At 36.8% G+C, this 23,426-nt stretch overlaps 1 protein-coding gene across 1 annotated transcript in view; it reads right to left on the bottom strand.

Moving 5' to 3' along the window:
- The window catches only part of LOC137162584 (golgin subfamily A member 4-like), a gene marked incomplete at its 5' end in the record, with an annotated part of 31,910 nt that extends 9,548 nt beyond the window's left edge, over nucleotides 1-22,362 (bottom strand). Inside the window, 6 exons of the mRNA XM_067562455.1 lie at nucleotides 2,080-2,183; nucleotides 9,659-9,734; nucleotides 10,983-11,051; nucleotides 11,264-11,284; nucleotides 15,113-15,226; nucleotides 22,232-22,362. Coding sequence (XP_067418556.1) covers nucleotides 2,080-2,183; nucleotides 9,659-9,734; nucleotides 10,983-11,051; nucleotides 11,264-11,284; nucleotides 15,113-15,226; nucleotides 22,232-22,362 — 515 coding nt within the window. The remainder of the gene's footprint in view (nucleotides 1-2,079; nucleotides 2,184-9,658; nucleotides 9,735-10,982; nucleotides 11,052-11,263; nucleotides 11,285-15,112; nucleotides 15,227-22,231) is intronic.
- Nucleotides 22,363-23,426: the final 1,064 nt, after the last annotated feature.

Below are 23,426 nucleotides of genomic sequence, written 5' to 3'. Positions count from 1 at the left end.
ACAATTTCCCATCACCTATCAAATCTAAATGTAGCTACCAAATCTTACCAAAAAAAAAAACCAATCACCTTTGAAAATGTCTCTCCATTCATTTATTTGAATTGAATAAATTGCCTCTCTCAATTAACTTAAAATAATATCTTCTTAAGCAAGTAGAAGAGCTAGACATCTGTCTTCACTTCAGTGCTATTTATTTTCATTTTGGATATGTATACAATCTTAGAAGCCATTCTTGGAGGTAGCTTTCTAACTCTGTCTTTGGTTGATAGAGAATGCAACTTTCAGAAGTTTTTTTTTTAAATGAGCCAACTTGCACCCTGGATGGGAACCAGACGCCTATAATCAACCTACTTTAATGTCTATACAGTAATGCAGATTGCATGCCACATGAGAATTTTGTTCTTACTTTAGATCACAAGCAATGTATATGGCTATTCACTTTTATACCCACAACTTCTGTGGCTTCTTTCCTTCCTGGAAAGATTGCTGAAACTAAGCTTAACTTTAATGTACTACCAAACTACCAATGTACTACCAAACTATTCACAATTGCAATTTCAAAGTTCCAATATAAGTATAGTGGTACTTTTGGACACTTAACAAGAAACAATTTTAATCAGTAACACACATAATTGGAGCCATACTAAATATAGTTTAAATGTTAAAATTAGTCTGTTTCATATTAGACTTCATTCAATACAGACTCTGGGAGTTTTTTGCCTTCCTCTGCAGCATGGGGCACGGCTCACTTGCTGGTGGATTCTCTGTACCTTAAAGTCTTTAAACCATGATTTGAGGACTTTAATAACTCAGTCATAGGTTACAGGTGTATTACAGGAGTAGATGGGTGAGGTTCTGTGGCTTGCATTGTGCATGAGGTCAGACTAGATGATCATATTGATCCCTTCTGATCTTAGAGTCTATGTTAATCAAATTGGTTTTTGTCTGGTAAAAGGTAGGCTGAAGTGGCTTTCGCTGCTTACTATCCTAGATACTGTGCTTGTTTGTTACATGTCATAACCACTCCCATTACATCCAACAATTAACTTTAATCTTACCTAAAATGTGCAGCAAATTTACATGCATTTCTTTTATGATTTCAACATTATACTGTTAAGGTAGGGGAGCAATACTTTAGTTTAGAGGTTAGTGAACTACAACTAACTTGGGAGAGAACTGGACAGGGTTTATTTGGACATGAAATTTGTATTTTTTAATTAAAAGTAGTTAATAATAAGGATCAAGAGATAGAAAAGGAGTAAAAAGGAAGGGGCAGAAGAATCTAATAGGAACAAACAATATTATAATTTATTGCAATATATTGTATTTATACAGAACACCACCTCTTATAGTGCAAATTTTATTTTATAAGGAATACTGTAAAAGAACAAAGTTAATTCATTTAGAATTCTAATGAAATACTGAGAGCTGTAGTGTTTAACATTAGTCCCATCTAAAAGATGTAAATGGAAAAGTGGAAGTATTATGGATAGGTGCTTGTTGCCACAGGAAGGAAATATTTTCATCTAAACAACACAAACCTCTTACTTAGATGATAAACCTTATGACATTATCTTTTTCAAACCAGACCAATTTCTATGTATAGCTATGCATACTAGTTATTTAGAATTCCAACTGACTAAGGACTTCACAGGCTGACACTATACACTGACAAATTTGGCTTTGAGTCATTCATTCACTTCTGTTACTCAAAATACTCAAAAAATTAATAAAAACACCACCAAGGAAAGATACATGCCCTTGGGAGATAGATTACTTGGGTTTTTTGGGAACATGTTTCTGTTCCTTCAGAACTATTCAGAAGATATAGTTCAATACAATTGTTATTGCTGGTGCTTGGTTTCAAAACAGCATCATAAGGCTTATGAGCGAAAAGACAACAAAGATCTATCATTCAGTCTCTGCACAGGACTGAAAGCCCGTTCTTCACACGCTGTCTATTACTGTTACAGCATTTCATCAACAGCAAATATACGGTGCTCAAAGCCTACACAGCAAGAGTGATAAATTCAGTTCTAATCCAAACCACTTCAAGTCACAGCATTTAGCATTCCATACCTTTGTCTCACGGCCCATCATATATTCAAACAGCACCTTCCGCAAGTATTCAAATTCAGTAGGCTCTCCAAAGAGAGAGACATCAGCATGGCAGAGATTCCCATCTGTGTAAATACAAGTAAGACAGATTTATATGAGTGACTGTCAGAATAAATGTAAAATTATTCTTATTTAGAAAGTGACTGGAATAAAATATAACTAAGCAGAGAAACATTGTATTAATCTGGACAAATGTGTCAAATGCCTAAAATGTAGTGAAAGCAATTAATTGTAACTGAATATACGACATTCCAGCATGGCTATATAGAAGATATTAAATTACTTCTCAAGTTGTTTTAATAATACATTCCTTGATCTTTTTTCTACACCAACACACAGCAATAGATATATTTAAAATAGAATTTGCTTGATTGCTGCTACTTTCCTCCCTTACAATTTAATTCAGAAGTTTGTGTCAGCTCATCTGAATCAAGAAATTACACTAATTTATTTGCTCACTTAAAAATCTGAATAAATACACAGGATCAATTGGTCTAATTAGAATTCTTACTCTTAAGGGTCTCAAACAAGCTTGTGTAGTTCTGACCTTACTGGGAGTTAGGTTAGTCAGTAACTCACAAGATCAGATCTCTAGATTCAAACGTTTTATTTCATACAGATGATATAGTAAAACTGACTAATTTAAAAGGGTGAACAACCAGGCTGAGAGGGTGGAGGTGATGGGGTGTTTGAGAGGCGGACAGAATATAACTCCACTTTTTAATATTTTTTCCAGTTAAGTCTACCTCCCTGATAATGTGATATTATTTATAATACCAGAGCACCTACAAGCCCCAAGCATGGACCCCTCTGTGCTAATTGCTGTACAAACAAATCAAAAGGATGGTCCCACCTCCAAAGAGCTTACATCCTAAGACAAGAGACAACAGATGGATACAGCTAAGTCAATGGGAGAGTACAAGGAAGTAATGAGACAATACTGGTCAGTGTGAAAGGCAGCAGTCTCTGGACACCAGCAGTCTCTGGATGCCAGAAGCCTAACCATTGTCAAGTTTTTTGGAAGGCATCATGGCAAGAGAGAGTTATAAGGAGGATAATGAGGTTGCTTTGTGGATGTTTATAGGGAGCGCCTCCCAAGCACGAGGGACAGAACACAAGAGAGCATGAAGATGCTTATTTGAAAAATTAGTAAGTAGGTGATGAAGGCTGATAGAGGTGGGAGTCAACATCTCACCAGTGAATGAGAGAGGATAGGTAGAGGGGGGGATAGGTCTTGAAGTTTGAAAACAAAGACAAGCAGCTTGTGTTTGATGTGATAGAGAAAGTGGAACCAGTAAACAAATGCAAAGAGACAGGCTAGGAGAATAATCTTTGCAGCAGCATTCTGAATGAATATCAGTAGGGACAAGAATGCATTTGTCAAGGCTAGAGAAAAGGATGTTGCAGTAATTGAGATGCGAGATAATGAGAGCCTGGGATAAGAGTTTTAGCTGTGTGGATGGACTGGAAATGCCATATCTTAGAGATCTTCTACAAAAAGAATCTGCAAGATTTAGAAACAGAATAGATGCAAGGACCTAGAGAGAGATCCAAGGTGAATAGGATGCCCAGATTATGGGCCTGAGTGACAGACAAGATGGGGTGATGTATTCAGTGACTGAGAGGGGTGGGGAGGAAGATTCAAAGCTCTATTTTAACCATAGCAAGCTTGAGTTTACAGCTAAACATTCATATGGAAATGTCAGAGAAACTGAGATTTGTTTGGACAGAAGGAGACAGGACTGGAGTAGAGAGGTGGATATGTGAATCATCCACATAGAGATAGTAGTTGAATTTGGATTTGTGAACAAGATTATGCAGAGACAAGGAATAGAGAGAAGAGATCAAGGACAAGAGTCCTGTGAAACCCACACAGAAAGTTGGATGGTGGATGAGGGGGTTCCTCCAAAGGACACACTGAAGGAACAATTAGAGTGGTAAAGGAAAACCAAGAGAGGACAGTCACAGAAGCCAAGGAAGGACAAGATTTCAAAGAAGAGCATCATGAACTGTGTTAAAGGCAGCTGACAGGTCAAGGATGAGTATGGAGTATTGGTACTGAGTTTTGGATAGGAAGAGGTCATTAGACACTTTGGAGAGAACAGTTTCAACAGAGAGCAAGAGGCAGAAGTCAGACTGCAGACAATCTAGGATGGAATTGGAAGAGAGGAACTCCAGACATGGAATGCTGACAGCATGTTTAATGAGCTTAAAGATAAAAGGGAGACGGGAACTGGGATAGTAGCTGGAAAAATAAGTGGGGTCAAGGGTGGGTTTATTTGGTTTTTATGATGGGAGAGACTAAAGCATGTTTGTATTGTGAGGGGGGAAGAGCCAGAGGGGGAAGAGAGAGGGTAAGGAGAAGAGTAAGGTAGGGCAAGAGAGAGGACATATAGGAGATAAGGAGATGAGACGGATCACTGAGGCAAAAGGAGAGGTTAGAGGAGAAGAGCAGCTGAGGAACTTCTGAGAGAGGAAAGAAAAGGATGTGAAAATTACACAAGGCGGAATGTAAGATCATGTCATATTTTGTCAACTTTCTCCTGCAAAAAAAAATAAAATAAAATAGTCCAGATCTTGTGCAGAAAGAACAGAGGCAGGATGAGAGAAGTGTTTGAGGAACGAGTCAAATACGGCAAAAAGGCAGCTGGGATTGAGGACATGGGATTCAATTAAGTTGGAGAAGTAGAACTATTTAGTTAGGAAGATGGCAGAACTGAAGGAAGAGAGAACCAATCTGTAGCAGAGAAAATCAGCCTGGCCACAGAATTTCTAACAGAGAATTCCACAACATGACTTCAGGAGTAGAGGATGCTACTGTTGAGGGATGAGCCAGGGGACAGTGGACTTTGTGATTAAAGAGCAAAAGACTCAAGGGTGAAGGAGGAATGAAAAATGGAAAGAATTAACCACCATATTAATGGAAGAAAGGGAGGAGAGGGCTAAGAGCAGACAAAGAATCATCAGTGGTGTTGGACTGGAAATCACAGAAAGGCCCAGTGACAGGGCATGAGGGAGAGGGCTGATAAGCAATGCTAAAAGAGACCAGATGATGATTGGAGAGGGAGAACTCAGCAACAAAGATCAGGAAGAGAGCAGTTCTTCGTAAAGACCAAGTCTCTTGACCAGCCCTTTAGGTGAATGGGAGAATTGAACCAGATTGCAAGTAGCTGAAGAGGTGAGGGTGTGCAAGGAGTCAGATCGGTTCTCAACATGAAAAGTGAAGTCACAGAGGATGAGTGCTGGAGACTGTGAGTAGAGGAAGAGAGAACTTGAAGTCGAATGCAGAGGAAGGCTGCTGGGGAGGAGCTGGGTGGCCAGTAGATTAAAGCATCATGGAGGGGGAAGGGAGAGAAGAGTCTGATGCTGTGCTGTTCGAAAGACTGGGAAGGAAGAGAAGGTGGGGGAGGAGGGAAAGAGTGAAAGCAGCAAGAATGGAAGAGAAGCTCAGTTCCCCCAACCATGGTCTGATGCAGTGCAGTAGTTCTGTAAGACAGGACAACTGCAAAAGCAGTGTCAGATGAAGGTCTCTATGAGACCTAAGAGCTGGAGGCAGCGAGATAGGAAGACGACATAGATGACAGATCTTTTAGGATATGGAGCAGGTGTTCCAGAGACAGCAACAGAAGAGGAAAGGGGGCAGCAGAGACGGAGATGGACATGAGATTAGGAATGGTGGCAAGAGGGAGCAGATGTCATGGGGATGGGAGGTGGGGAAGGGCTGGGGCAAATGTCACAAGAGGTGAGGTGGAAGATACAGATGTGGGAGCTACATTTGTGCTGAAAGAAGGAGGTGGGAAGATAGGGTGGAGGGGGAAAGAGGAGCAGGTAGAGCTGTTGGAACTGTAGAGGGGCAAGGGCAACCAGGAAGGGGCAAACAGACCTAGTGGGGAGGGGCAGGAAAGAAGGATGATAACAGTTATGATGCAGAAGAGGGGAGTGGCAAAAGCCATGGGAAAGTGGCAAATGGGTGATAATTTTCTTAGTCAAATGTATTATTTGTGTACACATTGTCACCTATGAATTCCTTACAAGACTACTACAATACTTTCATTTTCCATAGGCTTACCATCCATAAGGAACAAGAAAACCATTTTAGCAACTCAAAATGTTGATCAGAATTAAAAAGAAGTCTTTATGTAAAACAGATGTTCAGTGGTTTCTCTTCATTGTAGATTTGTCAAAATTCTCTATCCAAGATTCTCCCCTGATTAGAAATAGTATAGTGACCAACTGCTCAACTACTATTTAAGTGTCACCAGATCTATAGGCTTTGGCTTTTACTGGTGTCTCAGGGAGATCACTTTACCTACATTTAGTATCTCTATTTAGTATCAACTGCAGACTTTCTCTGTTGGCAGCATCTTCATCTTCTCATTACAGATATAAAATATTCCTGTCTAGACCTATAGATCACTTTGATTTCAGATGTTTCCCAAATCAAGTTTACATTTATGGATTAGTGCTAGAAGTTCTCAATCTCAATGTTGTTAAATACATTGGCGCTATTTTCATATTCCTTCTCTACTCAAAATTTGCTCTCTCTTTTAGAGATCCTTTTCTTCCCCAATGTAACAGTTTCCTGGCATTAAGCAATTACAGAGCAAGTTACTTCTCATGAGAGTTAAGGTATGTACCAGATTGTCTTGATGGTGCCTCTCATGATCCATTTCAATCACCATCATCTGTATTAATCTGACTCAGCATTTTTAAAATATTACTTCAGTTGGGAATGAATCCAAAATGTACAACAGAAAAATCCATTCAATTATAGTCACACAAATACAGAGCTACACGTGTTTATCATAGTTTATGTTATAGTGGTATAATCACCATTAAAATCAAGTCTGCTCAAAGTGCAATATCCTTTTACACTGTGTGAGCATATCTTTAAAACCTAGGTATAAAAAAATTGAAGGTAAAGAAGTATTACAAAAATCTGTAACAAGAAAGATAAAAGACTAGAAAATAAAAACTATAATGTCTTATAGACTGAGGACTAGTCTGATGAAGATATATCAATATAAGCACTTTTGTGTATTTGCATCCACATTTGGGTGTTTTACTGCTTTAACTATATCAGTTTCTAATCTGATATAGTGATAACAAAGCTGTGCTTAGACCAGACCTAATTCTAGACACAAGCAAGGTCTTCCTTTGTAAATTCCAATCTTATTCAGCTTGTTTCTTAACTTTTTTTCAGCACTTTGCCAAATGCTCGACATAATAGACATTTCAGAAAAGTGAGCTTCGTAGATACACAAAGTAGCAACTTCCACAAAGTGTACCCACCAGAAATCACTGATCTCCATAACTAGGACAAAGGAAAAAACTACATTCTTGAAGAATAATCATTCGTGTCTTGTTACATATCCGAGTTTAATGAGCAGCTGTCACGAAACACACAAACAGTTGTGCATTTACCCAGAATGTGAAAATATATTTTACAACTTTCTAAAAAGCTAACTTCTTCAGATGTATAAAAATTAAATATGTATTTTTAGTATTACTTACAATTTAATTGTAGTTGATTCTTTTTTAATTTTAAGACAAATACAAAAAAGCAGGCAATGAGAAGAACGAGATGTTTAAATTAACACAACAATCATTACTCCTATTAAGACAAAAAATTCTTAAGTATTACTTTATACTTCTCGCCTTTGTGTTTGTTTTTAAATTTTGATACAGAAAATGGCCACTGCATTACCACAAAATCAGTGTAACTATTTAAAATCTAATCTGAAGGATGTTTTTTTCTGGGATAATAGAACATATGAGCCATGCTGTAACATGGCTTCTATAGGTCATCCACATGAAACAAAGTTTAGTATATTTTTCTCATATCACCAATATAGTTATAGCCATCACAGCTGAGTTTGGCCATTCTTTGAATTATTCTCACTGTTTTTTAAATAATGAAAAAAATTTATGGAAAATGATGTATTAAATTACCCAACAGATAGGACAAAATGGTTCTCTTCTTCTCTTGACATTGATCATATCACTCCCTGCAAGTCTTTTTTACTAGCTTGCCTTCTGCAAGAAATTCAAGCTCCTTGCCCTTACTCTCAAGGCTTGACATAGATCTCCTCCCACCTATATCTTAGCCCATGGCCTTAGCAGACTTAAAATTTACCCATTTTTGTGTGTCTAGTATTGCTAAACAGGATGTGACTATTATTTCTCACACACTCCAGAATGTGCTAGGTACTGAACTTTTTAATACCACCCTCATTTCTTGGGACGAGCCTCCCTTTTAAAAATCTCCTCTACTTTTTTTATTAGCCTTTAGTTACTGTTCTCCTATTTGTCATGGTTACTGGATTTTTTACACCCCTATTAGTCTTGAGTGCATGCATCAGGTGAAAGGCCTGGCTTTCTACACTTTATGATGGTTCTAATACTAGAGATCTGGGCTGTGTTAATCAGACAGGCCCAACTGTGTTTGGCACCCGTAAGCCTTTTTCTACAGAAACCTGTGGCAGCTGCTAATTAAAGTGACTCAAAACAGCTTCTTTAAAAGAAAGTAGCATTTAAGTATCAGAAGGAACAAAGCATTTAGGAAAACAGGTTAAAACTTAACCTCTGTATCTATAGCTTAAGTATGTCCAGCCTAATCCCAGCTCTCCCTTGGAAGACCCTGCCTGCTTGCTACAGTCCCTGTGTCTCTCTGTCAATCTATGTTTTTTGCCCTGCTGTCACTCACTCACTGACACTCCCTGGCCGTTCACTTTTACTCCTCCCTTTTCTAGGCCTAGGGACCGCTAACATTTTTGTGTTCCCTTTGATATCTCCTCTCAGCCTTGGCAAAACAGCTGTGTCGCCAGGGCTGAGGCCACGTAGTCACCTCTTCACCACTATAAATCTGGTTATTATATGTAAATATAATGTGAGTATGTGCTCCATTGTTTCATAGATCATTATTTTACTTTTCCTGCTTGGTTACTTTAACCACCCCATAGTAAGTAACTCACCTTAAACACAAAGGCATGCACCATATTCATACAAAGTAACAGATATTTCCCTGTTCATCTTAGTATTTTAGCTGTCCAAAGTAACCTACAAGATTCCTGAGGCAGGGCTATGGTTTACTGATTGCACTGCATCATGCATGTGTATAGGGCTACACAGTAAAATGCCACCCCATAATCAGACCATAGATTCACAATCAAATGCTTTCAACTTTGTGTGTTTCACAGATTGTTCTGTTTATTCCTTACTGTAGAGAGATAACAAGCTCTCAAGAGATCTGGTAGAGAGGTTACAAAGCTCTTATAGTATTGACACAATAAATATAACTATCACAAAACGTTCTGTGATTTACTATGAAATCACATGACAGCTCTATTAGGATCTAATGGGACAAAATATGGGCAAGATTCCACAGTAAATCTCATAGGATCTTGAACAGCCATTATGCAGTTATTGAATGTCACATTAGATAAAAAGATTAATGTAACATTTTCAAGCTATGTGAAGTGTGACCATTTCCTTTCAAGGACTATTTTATTTAATATATGGTAAAATAAATTTTCTTTACCTCTGTATGGTGTTCCAACTGCTGTGACGTACGCATTCTTCTCATAATTTTTCAACCGGTCTTCCAGTATATGAATCTAAACAGTCATTAAAGGGTAAGTGATGAATATACACAATTAAAATTAAACATAATTGAAATGGCTTTACAACACAAACAATGGATATACAAAACGAACGTCTCAACCATCCATGTAAGTGGGATGCTTTTTTGTTTGTAAAGAAAGAAAACATTAAAAATTGTGTTTTCATACTGAACTATTCAGAGGTTAAAAAGTACAAAACCATGAAGATTGCATTTTAAGGCTAGCTGTTAAACAGTATTTAGATCTACTATAGGAGGAGAAAAAGAATAATGGTTATATTAAATGCCTTGTCAAACTTTTAATTTCAAAAAGTTTTTGCTAAAATGCATGACAACTGTTTGCTATTTTAAAATTTTGAGGAGGACAGGGGAGGCTATACTGAAAGGGTGTTTATATTTCTTGACAGCAAGTATAACCCGGAAGGTCTTTGACATGGATGTAAAGTGTTCACAGCACTTTTGTGTGTGATGAGAAGTGGGCTACAATCATTTTAAGAGTACCAAACAGTAAATTTCTGTAGTGCAGACAAGGTCTATAACGAGAACTTTATTAACAAGAACAAATGGGCATAAACAAATTCAGGCAGGAAATTAGAAGATGGTTTTTAACTGTCAGAGGAGTGAGGTCTTATCTTCCTAAAGTTCATGCTTTATGGCTTCAGCTGGTTGCCTGCACAGGTCAGGAACAGATTTACCCATCCGAAACATATTCTAGGGGTTTTTTGGTCTTTTTACTTTGAAGCATCAGAAATTGTCATGGCTGGAGATGGGACAATAGATGGGGTAGGGCCAGTACTCTGAGGTTCCTCCAAGTATTCCCTCTCAAATATTTAGTTGGTTGGTTTCTGCCCAAGATGTCCAAGTGGTCATCATATATGGGGGGGTCAGGAAGGAATTTTTCCCTAGGTCAGACTGGCAGGGACTTTTGGAGGTGGGGGCTTTTTGCCTTCTTCTGAGGCATGGTGTGTGGTCACTTGCCAGGATTATCCAAGTATCTTATTTAATCAATTCCCTACCACTGCAGGGACCTCAAAGTCAGTTCCCACTACTGTCTGACTGTGGCACGTAATAGTTTAGCTTGCTGCAGACTGTAATACTTAGGTCTAATTGTGTGTGCGTGTGCGTGTGCGGTGTTAGCCTGTAATATACAGTAAGTCAAACTGGATGAGCTGGTGGTCCCTTCTGGGTTTAAACTCTATGACTTTATGAACACTATTTCTTCTTATTCAAACAAGACCCCTACCTCTTCTGCGAACTCCTGCTCTTTCAACTTTGAATCATTGAGAAGAGTTGTCTTCTGTGCTAGCTGTGTCTGGAAGAAAAGCCACATATGGGATTCATCAATCAGGTGTTATACATACACTGCACATTTTTGCACTGCAAGTACATTTTTTGTTAAATTTGTTTTCCTTCTTTCATCAGTTAATATATGCAATCTTAACAACAGCACTTCTAATCACAATCCACTGAGGAACACAATATAAACATCTAGATAGCACAAAACCAATGATATTCAAGCCTTACCTGAAGCTCTGTTATTGTTACCTAGAACAAAAAAGGCACAATATTAAACACACTGCTTTTCATTTGCATCTTCAGAGATAGAATATAAAAATACAACAAATATCTTTCAAAAAGAATTCATGCCAGCATGAAGAATTACACTGGACCAGAATACAAAGATATTAAGAGACAGTACAAGTAGATTAAGGATTAATCAGTCACCTAATCAGGATTCTTTGTATTTGTAACTGACTACAGTAATAAAGATCAAAATCACATATATATGCATACATTTAAAAATAAATTCCCATGGTCCTGTAAATTTACTACATCACTGTTACATGTGTCTAGAATGAGTAATGTAAGTTAGGCTTTCAATAAAATTGGAAGGAGTATAACCAATTTATTCAGCTACAGCTACTTAACTCAATTTTAATGTAAAAGCTGAAGAAGCCAATACGTCCAATCTCTCTACAAAACAGATAGTGTGTAATAATGGTAACTGAATGCTCATAGGATATAATTCAAAGAAATTCAAATGCTATCAACATTACTGGGAATACTATATTTTATACACACATGCTATTGATATGCATATATCTAACTATATAAATTAAATTATGTCTTATAACTGTGAGTTACTCAGGTTGCTATTGGAAACGTGTAAGGTAAATTTTCATATGACAATAGCTTCCTTATTCAGAATATCATTACCTTTGAGAGTCAGACATTAATGTAAATATGCAAATTACCTGAACTGGTTACTTCCAATCTTTTTAAATGATTTGGGTCTTTTTAATTAATAATGTTGTTTTAGTTATATATTTTGCATATGGGTTATATTAAATTTCAGCAACCTTAAGTGGTGTCAACACATTTGTGTGAGATTTATTGTTGTTTTTTTTTAAAGGCACTTCTACCAGGTTTCAATGTCTCAGTTGCACTTGTCAGCGCATCTCCCCAGAGTGGAAATATACAGAAAACACTAGATTAACTTTATGGACTAAGCGCATGAGGTATTCTACTTATGCCTTCTGATGGAGTGCAGAACAGGAACAACTGCTTTTATGAGCCCCTCACGTCAGCAAGACAAGATTCCTTAGGATTCAGATCTGCAGGTGAGAAGTTCCCTTTCTACATATTCTAGAAGGTGTGCTTCTGGGGAATGTGTTCTTCTGTGGAGCTCAAACTCAGTGGGAGCAGGAGCCTGCCTGAATAGGCACCCTCTCTTTTCTGTTAACATTCATTTTTAAAATTTTCAGACATCCCAGTTAAAAATTTTAGATGTTGGCTTTTGTTGAATAATTATTTTATTTGTCATATCATGGAATAAAAACAAATGTTATGACAAAAATGTTATACTTACTTTAAAAGTAATTATACTATGTGCAAGCTTTGGCTTAGATCTACATTTACCCAGTCGTAGAGTGTCACAAGAAAGTCATTTGTAAAGTAGAAGGATGTGAAGAAACAATAGCTAACAAATATGAATTCCTAATAAGGAGTAACTTTAACTTACTTGAACTGAACACTGAACAGTTTTATTAACTTAGCATAAAAATAGCAAAAAGGAAAAATGGAATAAGGACTATAGACAGGGACAGAAAGAGAAGAGAAGATGAAGGATAGTAATGGTCATAAAATATTTTACTTATACAGGTTCCATTTATTCTAATGCATCATGGGGAGTATAAAACTGACAAAAAGTCCACTTAAATTTATGCAAATGTGTACACATTCATATAAATATATGTGGCCCACTGGCTCTGCACAATTTGCTTACCCAGCCCCTCAACGTTGTAAAAGTGACACCACTGTTATTAGGTAAACAGCAAAGCCAGTTTCCTAAGAAAGTAACTCCGAAGTGAAAATGGCTGGGGGACGAACAAAGGGCAGTGGCAAAATAACTTTTAAACCAAACAGGGGGGAAAAAACATTCCCTACCACATATACCCCACACCTACACCATTCTTTGGGTCAGGGAGCATGAGAATGTGTCCTAATACCTAAACATCTGCAAAATAAATGGAGCTTCATTTACACAGTTAAAAGGATTAATCAGACACCTGAAAACAAAAATAATCAGCGACCTTAAGATATCTTCATCTGAATGTGAAAAGATCATCAAATGTTGTCTGTACAAACAATAGTAATATTTCTCTATCAGGAAAACAATTATGCAATGAAGGCTCTATCTCAGTGCATCAGCAAATAATTTATGAATGAACAAATATGTACCAATATGTACATAAATAAAAAGTCCGTATGTCATCAGACTGGAGAGATGAAAATAAAGTTTATATACACTGTCAGAAAAAAAATCAGCTGGATTTTCAAAGGAGCATAGAGGAGCTAGGTGCCAAGACTCTATTGAAATTCAATGGCCTTAGGGCACTTAACTATTTCAGACCCCTTTGAAAATCCCATTCTTCTGCAAGTATTTATAACTTGGATACAATAATTATATTTATATAGGCACTTCAAAACAGACCCCCACACTATCGTTCCTATGGACACAGTACTATTTATTGGTTAAACTACAAGGCTATTTGCCAACAATTAAGAGTTCTCCCAATTGGTCTATTTCCTCCACAGATGGGACAACTCCTTTGAGTTTCTCCAAGGCTAGCCAAGGAAACTCCAGGAAAGTGAGGAGATTCCAAAGAGAGAGAAAATTAGTAGTTTACCCATGTCACACTTTTTAAAACTCAAAATGGATATATCTTTATGTAGAGACAGATAACTTGCAACAGAATTTTTTTACATCTTTATGCCATCGTTGTACTTCTGTGGAGAGTTAAACGTATAAATATAAGTGAAAAATAGTTGCTCGCACATGGATTAGATATAATCCGCATGATTTGTAAATGAACACGAGAAAACATATGCGGCATAGGATTAAATGACTGTTCTTAGTTATAGACTATATGACATTTAAATCATTGGATTAAATGAACAAAAGCAAGACCTAGAGATAAATTCTTCTGTTGTGCCTCACTATTTTAGGGCTTTCTAAAAAATGTATTAAAAAAATCACAGTATATTGCATATTACTATAAAGAGGTACTACAAGGCTGGTTTACAACAGTTTAATTCAAGGCCTTCTGCTTTTTCTATATTAAAGAAAAATCCTTAATGTTATATAATATATAATATTTACACTATTTTGGTAAATTAATTTAAGGAGAAAGAATTAAAATGTGTATTGCCTTCCGGTCAAGATCACACAAAGACATTTTAATAACATCACTGATGTAATTTTTGATGCTGTTTTAAGTATCAAATATTTCTAATGGTTCACAGGCAAAATGAGCACTTTTTTGCAAGATGAAGAAAGAAAAATTGTCATCTCAATTGTTTTTATTTTTTCCCTATTCAATGTAATACTAGTTTTAACAATTATATTTTATAATTCAAAGGCAGATTAACAGGATCAAAATGAAGTGTAGTTAAGACAAAGTGTACACCCATACTTCCATGAATAAAAAATTGCTTAATATTTGCCCCCTGCTGGGCCTATTTTGAGGTACAGAAACATTTTTATGTCCTTTTGAATTCCAATTCCAAATTTCTTATAATCAAACTAGGCTATATTGCATCCTCTTGAACAAGTGACAAGTGCTTCCACTGAAAAGTCAACATTTAAAAACAAAGGAGTAGAGAGGAAAAACAACCAATATTCAAACTATTAAAACAAGATCAAATTAAATATTGCAGCAAAAGATTTTTCAAAGAACTCAGAATTGCACAAGAAAGCCAAGACCTGATATATAAGTAGAACCAAGGTTAATTAACAGCAACTACAGGGTCTCATGAAAACTGTGAAACTAATGCCTAAAGTTACCAATATAAATATTAATGTCAGCTCACTTTTTCCTTGTTCCTATTCTCCTCATCTGCCAGCTTTTGTTTGTATTCCTTCTGTAATTCCTCCAGCTGTGTTTGCAGCTCATTTACTTTTGTTGTCATTTCTTCTTCACGAGCCTTTAGAATGAAAAATAAGTGCATTAATTTAAATACTGCACAGTTAAGGTCTAAACATGTAATAACCTTCTGATCGTATTAGACAAAAAGCACTTAAAATATAACTCTGCTTCATACAGAGAGAAAAAGATTCAAGTCAAAATACAAAGGCTTCCACTGAAAATTTAGGACTGCTCAATCTATATTACCATGAAAACGAGGAATGACATTTCTAGGGTTTATCAGATAGTACTGGCAAATTGTCAATTGTCAAACACAAAAACAATTAGCTAGCTTTTCAAAAATTCTTACTAAGGATTATAAATCTTAATGAGTAAAAAAAAAACATTTAAGTGATATTCAATACTTCCAGCAGGTGTACAGGAGATAGATCAATGTAAGCAAATTGAGAATTTGTGAAAAAGACATACTCTAGCTCCAATTTATTGACAATGACTGGGACTTAATCACTTCTTGTCTCAAATGTTTTAATTCTTTCTAAGGTTTTCCTAAATCTCTGTTCTTGGAACTTCACTGAGGTACTAATGCTGTGGTCAAAGTCATTTTTGATTCAGGAAGTGAGACCATCTGATCTCCTTTCAGACTCAATGACTCCCTGTTCACTGAACTTAATTTAAAATTGTCATTTTCAGTGCTCTCTGTCTTTGCTTTTCCTTATCTTTCTGATCATATAGCCTATTTCTCCACTTGCTCATTCTGCTCCTTCAATGTCAGTCTCTTCTATTCTATTCTAATGACTTTTCACTGATGGGAAAGGGGTTTTCCTTTTGTGTTCCACGTATCCAGCTCCCAACTCTGTCTATGAACTATTGAAATATTATGCATCAGATTGCTCCAGTTTAAAATTGACACTAAACCTCTGTATCTTTCCTTTCCTGTTGTAATTAATCTATTTTATCTATGCAGAACTAAGTGTGTGCTAGGCACTCTGCAGACAAGTGTAAAAATATCTACTTGCATCTTTACAGAATTTGAAACTCAGCTCTTTTATTCCACCCCATCTCTGTATGTAATTTGTCCTCTTTGTATGTTTTACAGTCAAACTTTTACAGTTGAAGTAGTTTTAACTGTAAAGTGTTTTACAATTCTATGTAGGAAAATACAAAAAATTACATTCTACTTTATGAATACTGCAAAAATGAGAGTCCTGTAGCACCTTAAAGATTAACAAATTTCTGCGGGCATAAGCTTTCATGGGCTGCAATCCACCTTCCACTTCATGCATCTGATGAAGTGGGTTGCAGCCCATGAAAGCTTATGCCCGCAGAAATTTGTTAATCTTTAAGGTGCTACAGGACTCTCGTTGTTTTTGCTGTATACAGACTAACACAGCTACCCCTCTGGAACTTTATGAGTACCAGTTCTCTTCAGTCCTAGAACATATAATGATTCCTCTTTTTCAAAGATAAGCATACTGAGACCCCAAGCAAAGCCATCTTAATTTTTGGTCCCATAAAATATATTTAATTTTTTGCTCTAAAGAGGTCTAAATCAACCTCCCCTTTTCCCTATTAAATCAAGAAAGGACACAAACATAACCCTTCCCCCTCCAAAGTAGTGACCACAGCATAGTTGTTGTCTTGGTGCAAATGCAGTTCCTAAAGATTTTACACACACTTTCATTCTGGGCACTTCATACAGCTTCTCAAATTTCTGCCCAATAAAATCACAGAAGTCTAGGGATGGAAGAGACCTCAAATGGTCATCTAGTCTATCCCATTGTGCTGAGACAGAATTAAGTATACCTATAGTAGCAACTGTTGTTTTCATACATACCAAAGACTGAGAAGGCAAACAACATCATTGTGCAGCAAAGAAGCAGATCACCCCTATTATGAGTTTCAACATACTTTTCCTGAATAAATAATGCAGAATAAAAGTTTCAAGGTCCCTTGTGTAGAAGTGCACACACTTAGCTGCTAGCCCTGACTTTTTTAAAAATTCTTTTTATTTTGGCAAGATGAACAAATCAGTAAATCCACTGGTTTGTCTCAGAGCGAGTACCCTGGAAGTCTGAAATTGTCAGTCATATATATCACTATATAATTACAACATTAAAATGTCAGTAAAGATGCAGTCACAGGATAGTGCAGTATGACAGCATGAATCAGACTATACATTAAGTGAAATGGAAATAGTTTTATTAAGGGAACACCTCTAGTATGGAAAGAAAGATTAGGAATCTTCTGTTCCAGAATTTCTTGATGATTTTAGCTTGTCAACTTAATAATGGTAATGCCAATATATCACTTATGTACTGCTCAGCAGTATTCAAAATTTTACAAACTAATAATCTGCCTCCAATAAAGATGGCAAATAAATACAGAGGATTTTATCAATATGACAGAATCAGGAGTGAACTGTTTAAAAGTACTGAGTATCATCAATATTAGAGCTGCTTGGACAATGGAATTTCTGTCCTATTGAAAATTGAAGTTTCAGAAAAAAATCTGTCCCATTTCCAGACAAAAAGTAAAAATTTCAAGGTTTTGCCCAAAACGGAATTTTTTTTAAAAAAAAGATTCCATTTCATGAGAACTCAAATGGAATTTTTGGCTTGCTAGCTGCCTGCCTGGAAGGTTCACATCAAGTTCTCTCTCTTTCAGCAAGCGGAAAAAGAAAGCTGACAAGAGTCTTCCAAGTAAGCAGCCGAGATGCCATCATTTTGATTTTCCCAACCAAAAAATTACATTTTTCAGAAAAATTGAAGTTTTTCCAAAGAAAAATTTGATTTTGCAAAAAAGGGCATTTTCTGATAGAAAATTCCTACCCAGCTCTAACCAATATGCTTGACACTTTATAAAAGAGAGAGACATGGAGTGAAATTTTAAATGACTTAAGCTTCTAAGTCCCGCTGATTTTCAATGAGATTTAGGCCTTGTATACACTAGCACTTATGCTGGCAAACCTTTTGTTGCTCAGGGGCGTGAAAAAAACATACCCCTGAGCAACATGTTTTATTAGCATGAGTGCTTGTGTAGCCGTGTTATATCAATGGGAGAAAGCTCTCTCACTGACTAATAAAATCACCTAAATGAACAGCGGTAGCAATGCCAGCGGGAGAGCATCTCCAGCAGACATTGCATTGTCCACACAAGCACTTATGCCAGCAAAACTTATGTCACTCAGAGGTGTGTTTTTTTTTCACAATCCTGAGCGACAAAAGTTTTGCCGGCATAAGTGCTAGCTTAGACAAGGTCTTAAGCTCCTAACAGCTTATGTGACTTGAAAATTCACTTATGCTTATAGGGGCTTGTCTTCACTGCAGTGTTAATTCAAGTAATAACTTATGTTCTGTCCACACACAAAACTACTCAGCTTGATTGAACTATCAGGGGCCACAAGCTACAGCTAGAGTTGATAGAACACATCAGCTGCTAAACCCAATCACTCTGTAATGCTATTGCAATCCAAAGAGTTTGTGTAGCTCAACTGTTAATTTGCAGTGTGGCTGAACAAAGCTTACTGAGAGGAGTTGAATCGTTATCTACGCTTGAGTTAACATTGCAGTGAAGTCACAGCCTGAAAGGCAGCTACCACATTCAGCCAAGTGACCAAACGTGTGTGGGATAACAGGAAACTAATATCAAACATTAAGATCTGTGTCTACCAGATATGAGTTCTGAGTATATTTCTATATGGTGGTGACACCTGGACCACCTACAGCAGGCAGAAGAGAAGGCTACACATCTTCCACACCTGTTGTCTTTGAGGTATTCTAAATATTAAGTTGGAAACCGAAGTTCCCAACACTGAAGTACTTCAGAAAGAAAAACCGACAAGTCTAATCATTATTCTCAAAGATGCCTCCGTTGGCTTTGTAATCTGCAACAGATGGACAACATATGCATTCCAAAGAATCTCCTGTAAGGAGAACTTGTGGTTACTGCGAAGCCACACTGCAAGCTGGGAAAGTATAGCTAGCAACAGGTCATCCTGGACAGCTGTGCTTTGCCAAGGACTCAGAAGCTGATGAAAAGTAGATGAGAAAGCAAAGAGAAAAGCTTGAGGAAGCCTCAAACACTAGTAGTGTATTGGCTTCTTGCTCTGGCCCTGTACCCCACACCTGCGTTATTTGTGGCAAGGACTGTCGCTCAAGAATTATTAGATACTCAAGATCCTGCAGCATGACACACAGTAACTGAACTGCTTTGGCACTCGCACTATCATCTTTTGAAATGAACAATTGCCTATGTGTCCCCCCAACAGTACGTTATTTTATAAAAGCTTTGAATGTCTTGAAACTTTCATGAAATCTAGATTTGCCTGCACCAAGACATGCTTTAGACTACTGTAATATTGTAGTGATCAAACAAAATCTGACAAAGCTGTTTCCTTTATGTTTTCCTACTGAAACATCAGCTATAGCCATTTTCTGACCCATGTGCATCATCATCTATACAATCTACATTATTTCAATGGATAAGTTGTAGCAAACTTGTATGTGCATTATTCTCGGTCATGGAATACGGCTAAAAAATTCAGCAAATGGTTCCCGTCAATTCAAAACAGTTAATTATGCTGTAACAAAACTGACCAGTGGCCTATACCAGTCTTAATATGAGATCACATATAGTAATTTGAGTTTTAAATTATTACAGAGCACATGCATGCCACACAGCACACGCTATAGATTTACTGCTCTGTAAAGCATCTGGTATACTTTGGCAATATATAAACCAATTCTATTCTGATTTCATGATGATGATAGATGAAGACATCAATAAAACTGTAATTTCCCAAATTTTAACCACAAAGCCTGCATTCCATGCACATGGGAGGCATGATGATAAATGAAAGATTACACACTTTAAATGAGATCCTTCATTTTTAGCTCACACATAAACCTAGATTAACCTAACTGTAGTGCATTTTTCCTCTAACAAGATATTTTAATTTGCATTTCAAAGATCACAGAACACAAGTTATAGACTACCATTGATCTGCAAGTCCTCTCATTTGAGGGATTTTCATAAACCCTTTATCACACAGTGTTTCATTAAAGATAAGGAAACACCTGATGAAAAATGCCAGAATTAAAAGTACTTCACAAATAAAACCACATGAAGTTTACTAGACTGAATTATTTCTTTGTCTTCTATGATGTCCAGATGTCAAATTACAATCATCTTTACTGAGATTACTAAATTTCTCTAACTACTTTTAAAAAGATAATCACAGATTTATATAGGCAGGAGCATACATAATGGCTCTATTTAGTTCATAAGTAGTAAACAATTTAACTTATTAGGTCTTTTATAACATAGCATGTATAGCTGTTAAAGAATACTGCACATTTTTATACTACAATAAACTTGATATGAAATTTGTTGCTCATATCATGATTTAATAAGGGGGTATACAGAGAGACAATAATGGATAGCCATTTTGTCCCTATTATAAAATTAGGGAACACATATTTGTCGATAGCCATGTTTCCTATTCCAAGAAGATATCTTAGAGTTGAGAAATCCTCACCAGCCGGCGTGGAGTTCAAGGTCCCAGTGTGGAGCTCAGGAGGGTAAATGACCTCAATATTACTGAAGCCTCATGGACCCACTGTAATCTTTGGCACCCCCAGGTTGGGAACTGTTTTCTAGTCTAACCCCTGCCAGAATGCAGGATTTGTTGTGTCTAAACCATCCAAAACAGTGGATGAAAAAAAGGTGGGAATACTCCCAAAACACAGAGATTAGAATTATGAGACAAAAGGATTAACTTTATTGTTATAAATTGGGCAATGAAATCAGGGAAAGTGATTCTGGGCCAAATTCTACCCTGCCTTCCACACTTGGCACATTCACTGAAGTCTTCAGGTTGCATGAGGTTTAAAATCAGAATATGAACTGCTGCCCTTAGATTCTTTCTATTTTTTAAATAGCATATATCCCTCTGAACTCTGACAGATATGCAGTCGTTCACATTGGTCACTGATGGAACACTACAGGACAAAACCATTTACTTTTTTAAATTATTACTATGCAACCAACACCACCTTGATTATTAAACTTGAACCCTTTTAAAACCTAATGTACCTTTCACCATTCATGTTACTTGTTTACTTTCTGTACTTCACTTTGGAAATTGCTCTTACATTCAGACCTGTGTGCAGACCTTTATACCTAAGCATAGGCCTAGCTTGACATGTGTAAGTAAACCCAGGGAGTCCTCATTTTGGAAGACTGGATTAGGGAGGTAACTAGATCAGCAGGCTGAAAACAGAATGCTTGTGCTAAGATAAATTAATAGGTCAGTAAGCTAAAAGACAATGACTGAGCTAGCTAAAATAAGAGGGGCAACACCCAGGAACCATTTACTAAATCCATGAACACAGACAGCAAGTGGACAGAGTATGCTGTACAGGGATTGGATCCTGCAAAGTAATCAAGCCAATTCCAAAACATGTAACATCACATATAGTGAATGCAATGTGTACATGTATATAAATGAAGGGGGTTTCTGTGTAACTTAGGAAGTGTGGTATGAACGGTACCTATCCACTATGTTTGAGACTGATCAATTCAAGAGTAGTTTGATTGTACACCAATAAGGAACCTCAGTGAAAAGATTGGAGTGGAGTTGAGCTGAGTTCCTGGGAACTGAGTGGCATGAGGTCTCAGAGGCTACTGAGTGGATAACATCTCAAACCACCCCAATACTAAGAGGGGCCTTGAATAAGTTACGTGGGCTCCAGAGTTTATGAATTTCACTGCCGGATCGGTTGGGCACTAAAAGCAAACTAGCCTTATTTTTGTGCCTTGCCAGTTTCATTTGAGGTTCTCATGGACTAGCAAAATGGAAACATTTAGGTGCAAAAAACTAGAGAGTCTATTTAAATCTAACCAAAAAAATTTAATCTGAAATATAAAACCCATAAAACCCATTTCTATAATACTGTGTTTTTAAAAATCTCCTATAAAGATTAGAATTTTTGTCTAAAAGGACCCCATCAGGAAGTTTAAAAACAGAATTATACTGAAATGTACTGAATCAGACCACTTTTACCTCAAGGATTTCTTCATACTTTTTTACAGTTCTTTTTAAATCATCATCTTTTTCAGCAATTTTTCTATGCAACTGTGTTGTCTCTGCATGATGGGTTTCTATTAGTTCAGCTTCCACATCCTGGGCTTTACCTGTTTAAAAAAGTCAAGTAATATCACAACTGAGTAGGTACCTATATTTTACTAAATAAAAACCAACATTACATTATAAACAGTATTAAAAAGTAAGATTTGAAGACACGTCTGTAAACGTGCATGAAGAAAAAAACCTTTCATAAGGCAAAAGTCAAGGAAGTCAAACAATTCATGCTATACATAATCTAAAAGTAGTGATGTGTTTTTTGGAGCTTGAGGGCCAAGCAGATTTTAAGGTGAAAGATCACAATACTTATCAGTTGATTCCAAGCTACTATATTATGTAGGTTTTTATACCATGCTCATGATCATAGTAACTGAGTGCCTTTCAGCTGTGCATTAAGCAACATGACTAACATCTGCTGCACATTTGTTCTCTCATCCTCTCTCTCAAGTGTGCAGTGGAGTGTCTTTGTTTTGATAGCGGGGTTTTTTTTTTTTTTTGGTTTTTTTTTTAAATATACATGTATTTATGTTAGAGAGACAAAGTCAAAGAAGCATGTTTTGCATTTTAAGCAAAGGCAGTGAGGTTTGTGACGGTCCTTTGGGAGTTCATTCCACAGTCAGGACTGGCCCTGAGAAAGTTCTGTCTTGCACACAGATGAATTTTATCTTTATTAAACAGTTCCATGGTTCCAGGAAATGAAGTTGTTGACATGCTTTTCATCCTAGGGTCTTTAAACTATCCTAGTACCAGGCCATGGGAGAGCCTTGAAGATAAGGTCTAAGATCTTGAATTTGACTTGATATTCTATGGAAAGTCATTAACAAGAAACAAAGAAATTTGCTGTGCTCAAAGTAGCCTGTATTGCTGAGGAGAAGCACTGCAGTATTCTATACTAGCTGAGTTTCTTAAGCACTTCAGTCTTCATGCCCAGGTATATCACATTGTTGTCGTCCAGCCAAGAGATGATGAGGCAAGAATAAATGAGGCCAGGTCTTCATCCACGAAGATGGAACGGACTTTCCTAGCCAACCAGAGATGGTCGTAAGTGTATCCACGGATGCTGCTATACAAGTCCTTATCAACAGCAAAGAACCCAAGAAACACTCCTAAACTA

This window comes from Emydura macquarii, unplaced genomic scaffold (genome assembly GCF_026122565.2).
Source record: "Emydura macquarii macquarii isolate MOO-44397 ecotype Brisbane River unplaced genomic scaffold, CSIRO-AGI_Emac_v2 contig_2432, whole genome shotgun sequence".
Lineage (NCBI taxonomy): Eukaryota > Metazoa > Chordata > Testudines > Chelidae > Emydura > Emydura macquarii.
The sequence above is the reverse complement of the archived record's forward strand: the minus strand, read 5'-3'. Positions and strand labels throughout refer to the sequence as shown.